Source organism: Vigna angularis, chromosome 5 (genome assembly GCF_016808095.1).
Source record: "Vigna angularis cultivar LongXiaoDou No.4 chromosome 5, ASM1680809v1, whole genome shotgun sequence".
In the NCBI taxonomy this organism is placed as follows: domain Eukaryota; kingdom Viridiplantae; phylum Streptophyta; class Magnoliopsida; order Fabales; family Fabaceae; genus Vigna; species Vigna angularis.
Genome location: NC_068974.1, coordinates 8143812 through 8148398, shown reverse-complemented (window position 1 = coordinate 8148398; position 4587 = coordinate 8143812). Strand labels below are relative to the sequence as shown.

General features: G+C 34.9%; 1 protein-coding gene across 1 annotated transcript; it reads right to left on the bottom strand.

Annotated features, from left to right (window-relative positions):
- Positions 1-1777: 1777 nt before the first annotated feature.
- Positions 1778-4202, bottom strand: LOC108340099 (protein CUP-SHAPED COTYLEDON 2). The gene is made up of 3 exons (XM_017577325.2): positions 3846-4202; positions 3336-3619; positions 1778-2611 (listed from the first exon to the last, which is right to left on the bottom strand). Exons 1-3 carry the CDS (start codon positions 4048-4050, stop codon positions 2009-2011), a joined length of 1092 nt encoding a protein of 363 aa, XP_017432814.1. The 5' UTR covers positions 4051-4202; the 3' UTR covers positions 1778-2008.
- Between the last annotated feature and the right edge of the window lie 385 nt (positions 4203-4587).

Genomic DNA, 4587 nt, shown 5'->3' with positions numbered 1-4587 from the left:
CTAATAGCAAATATTTCGAGTAATATCGATCCATAACTGTGAAAGCGAGTTTGTTTCAAACATTAGAAAAAGGGATAAAGGTACATGTCTCAAACAATGAAACACAAAGGCAATATGTACAAGAGTGTCTATTTCATATGAGAAACAACTCAAATAATTCAGAGAACCCTCTGAACTTGTTTTCAGTGATCTCGCCTTGATTATAAAACTCAATTTATATTATTAAAAAGAATAGAGTATGAGTTTAATTATCACTAGAGATAAAAAGGTTACATCAACAAAGAAAATCTATAAACTTTTGTTAAACAAGATATATAAAAATATTAAGCATCATCTAAGAAAAATAAATCATAAATTTTATGATTCTTTATAATAAAATTAATTTATAATATATAAATGAATTTTAATTTTAATTTATTAGTCAGTTTTATAATGTTAAATCAAATTTAAAATCTATTCTTTTAAATTCTCAAATAGGTTTTTTTGTATTTATTGTTAAAATATAATTAAGACTTGTTTTAATAGTGAAATCGACTTAATTGAGTTGTGTAATTTATTTATAATCATTAATACTATGTAAAGATCGTAATTAACTTTCTTCTCATTTATTTAAAATTTTTATTAAATTGAAATATGTCATGTTTTTCAAATAATTAAGTAATGCTTTTATAATAGTTTTGGATAAATGATTTTTTTTCATTAATCCTTTAATATCAATAAAAAGTCCTTTAAAAGTGTCTTACTTTTTTTTTTTCACATTCATTATTTGTTTTAAGTAGGTCTTTATAAATTTATTATTATCTTTAAAATGTAACATAGTCCGTACAGACCAGCTTGTATTTTAATGATAAAATGAGTAAACTAAAATACATTTTAAAGATAAAACGTGCTATCTACTTGAAAGGAAGATGAATGTGAGAGATGAAAATTATTTACAAGAACTTAGTTTTAATTTAAAGAAACAATTTTAATATTATCTGATACTACTGTTGGGGAGGTTCGATATACACATATCTCCATACTGATAAAATATTGTCTGCTTTGGATCAAGCTTTCACGGATTTGCTTTTAGTACTACTGTCTCTTACCAATTGAGGTATCTATATGTATATAAACTCATGTTCAACTCTTTTTTTATCCGATGTGAAATTTTATTTGTTCTCCAACAAGTGCATGATAGAAATGCATCAAAAACTAATTATGCATATCTTCACCAATGCTTCCCAATCATGAGAAGCAAAGATACGAGATACGGTAGAAATTTAGCGAAACTTCAGAAGTTGTTCACTGTAGATTTTAATTTTTAAAATTGAGTTTGCAAAAACAGTTTAAACCCACAATTGCACTTTTTTATAATTTAGTCCGGAGAAGAATTTGTATATAGCATTCAAGAAAACTTGAAATGAAAGAAATTTTTATTTTAAGAATATTGAATTAGTGGAATCTAAGTTTAAAATCCATAGTGTGTAAAGTATTTGGAATGTGAAGTTAAATTTAATTCAAATTCAAAGTAACTAAAATTTTAAAACCCAAAGTATAATTTAATGTATATTTAATTTTGTGAATTTCTTCTATAAAAATTTGGTTTCAGATTATAGCACATATATGTTCGAAACATGTTTTGGAACACCCCAGAAAGACAAGTTTGGGAAAACAAAGGATCAACGAAATTAAACATAATGAGGAAACCTATGTAAGAAGAGGTAAAAGTGGAAAACGGTAATCATAGCCAAAACCACACGCAAAGATAAATCTAGTTGCATTCACGCAATAAATTTCAAAAAGTTGAACACAAAATTTAACTAACTCGCAGTGTCATTAAATCATTGAACCCTGGTAAGTTCTTAACCTAAATGCAACCCAACCGCAATACCAAAACCACTCTAACAATCACAATCAACAACCCTTGCAAAGTTCGATCCCAATAATAAAACCATAGATTACTAGCCTGAGGAAATATTCAAAGCCTAATAAAGTAACATTCATGATGGTCAACGAAAAAACAGAATCAATAGCCCCACATGCAGTCCAATTCGGACGGTACAATCGGCATGCCAGAACTGCCGTCGGCCACCCTCGGATCCTCCGGCGCCGGCAAGTTTGCTATGGCGGTAAAGTTTGCTACGTCAGAACCGCCGTGGACCACGGGAGGGAAAAAGAAGGGGAGGTTAAGGTTGTCGTGCAAGGACCTCAGACATGGGAAGGCGGATACTCCAATATTGTTCCTGTGAAAGCGGGAGAAAGGATCGAGTGGCGGTTCCGGCGGCGGAGCGAGGTGGTTGAAGGCGGCAGCGTCGGTGGACATGGTGGAGAAACAGGACACGTGCTCCCTTTGGTTGGCGGTGGCGGCGGCACTTTCGAAGGAGTAGTTTTCGCGGTCGTTGAACGTTGCAGCGGCGCTGCCGCTGGTGGCGTAAGGAGAAGATTCTAGAAGCGGTGGGAGGTAAATGGAACAGGGTGAACCCGGTTCCGGGCAGAGGCTCATGTTGCTGCTTGTGTTCGATGTGCTCATTCTTGTTTTCTTCGAACTGCCGGTGGCTGCGGCGGCTGACACAGTGGAGGCACCGCCGGTGTTGTTCTTCTGAAACACACGCGATATCACCCACTCATCCTTCGACATTTCAAAAAATGAAGAAAAAAATTAGCCCTTTGATAGATTAATCAACGAAAATGCTCTAGCGTGTGAGGAATAAAAAAAAAATCATATTCACAGTTTTCCTTAACAAACAGTATATAAAGCTTTTAATACAGTCGTAAATTTTACATTTTTAATAAATTTCATCAAAATGATAAACTATGTTTACCTAAAACATAAGTATGTTACTCGCAATTTGTCATAAATTAATTATATTGGATAAGAAGGTTGCAAATGAATCAGTTCAAAAGTGTGATTCTAACGTTTCCTGTCTATATTAATAAACAAGTAACTGTTTATAGAGTGCTGCAGAATGTTTTAAAAGGAAGATCAAGAAACAGGTTTCAGATCTTATGCTTCTAACAGCACTCAGTTAAAAGTAGCTAAATTGCTGTGCCCTTTTTGATGATTATACTTTGTTATCTTAATAGTTTATATTCCCCATGAAGCGTAGCTTGTTCATGCTAAGAGACGTGCTTTTGCACCAGAGGGTAATAACCGTTGGCTAGGTAGTAGAACCACAGGTTTAGAGTATTTGTGAAACTCAGAAACTATGTACCATGAAGTCCAATCGTGAACCGAAATTCCGGAACAAAAAAATAAAAAAAGAGAAAAATGACGAAAGCAACAAAATGAAGTCCAATTAAGTGAAGAAGCCATAAATGTGGTGTTAGAGAATAACGATGATGAACACGGTTACCTTTGAGCTTCTGGAGAGGTAGTGGTAAGCGAATTTGCCTTCTAAACGATACTCATGCATGACCCAGTTGCTCTTTTCACCCTTTGGAGCTCTTCCTCTATAGAAAACCAGGGTTTTCTTCATTCCAACGAGGGAACAGGTTTTGGAGCTATAGATCTCTCTGTCTTTTCCGGTGGCTTTCCAATAACCAGCCTCCGTGGCCCTGTTGGTGCGTAAGCCAGTTGGGTACTTCCGGTCACGAAGGCTATAAAAGTACCATTCCTTCTCGCCCATCGTTGCTTTCTCTGCCATGAAAAAAACACCACCACCAACATCACAAACATCATCAAAAACAACTACAACAAAGACAGATAACAATACAATCTTAGGTTTTCAAAATTTTATGTTCATGTCTAACTAAACGAGTACTGTTTCTTACTTTCATATATTATGTTAGTCTTTTACAACGTGGGACTCTAACATGGTAACAAAACAAGACATGATAAGGGTTTTGTTTAGTTTACTAGTTACCAGGAAGCTCCCATGGTTCGCACTTGTTGAGATCGACTTCAACTATGGCTCGGCCAGTGAAGGAACTGTCTAGAACCTTCTTGAGGAGGTAGTATGTGATGAGTTCCTCGTCTGTCGGATGGAATCTGAAGCCAGGAGGTAAATGTGGTTCGTTGCTGTTGTCGAGGTGAGGGAGGTGTTGCTGATTGTAGTAGCCACTATCCATAGGAGCATGCAGAAGAAAAAGAAGACGAAAACGAGGAACAAGAAGAAGAACAAGAAAAGACGAGGAAGTTAATAAACGAGGAGAAGAAGATAAGGCAAAGACAGAAAGAGAAAGAGAGAAAAGAAAAGGCGCAATCTTTCTCAAAGAAGGAAATCGATCATTAGAATGGGAATGTTGGATTCAAACACATCATGGCTCTTCATTATATAGGAAATGCGAAGTAGCAAGGAAAAGAGAGAAGCTTTATTGCATCGTGGGGTGTGTGATTTTTCTCTTTCTTTTTCTTTTTATTTTCTTTTTCTTGAGGAGTTGAATAATAAAAGTGTGTGTATTTGAATATTTATATTTATATTGTTTGTATAATATTAATTATTGATTATATTTAAATTTTCAATAAGTTTTTTTATTGAGTAGCGTCCTTTTGTTGAGATCTGGCTTCACACTCCGCTAGCGTCCTTATCATATCTCACAATTGTACAGGGCTAGAGAGAGAGAGTGATGCGTAGGAGGGAGTGGTTTCTGAGGCTCTGCTTTGAG

Coding starts and splice junctions, on each gene's coding strand:
- LOC108340099 (XM_017577325.2), bottom strand. CDS start 4,050: ATGGATAGTGGCTACTACAATCAGCAACACCTCCCTCACCTCGACAAC. Junction 3,620..3,845: donor CGAACCATGGGAGCTTCCTG/GTAACTAGTAAA, acceptor TTTTCATGGCAG/AGAAAGCAACGATGGGCGAG. Junction 2,612..3,335: donor ACCTCTCCAGAAGCTCAAAG/GTAACCGTGTTC, acceptor GAAATGTCGAAG/GATGAGTGGGTGATATCGCG.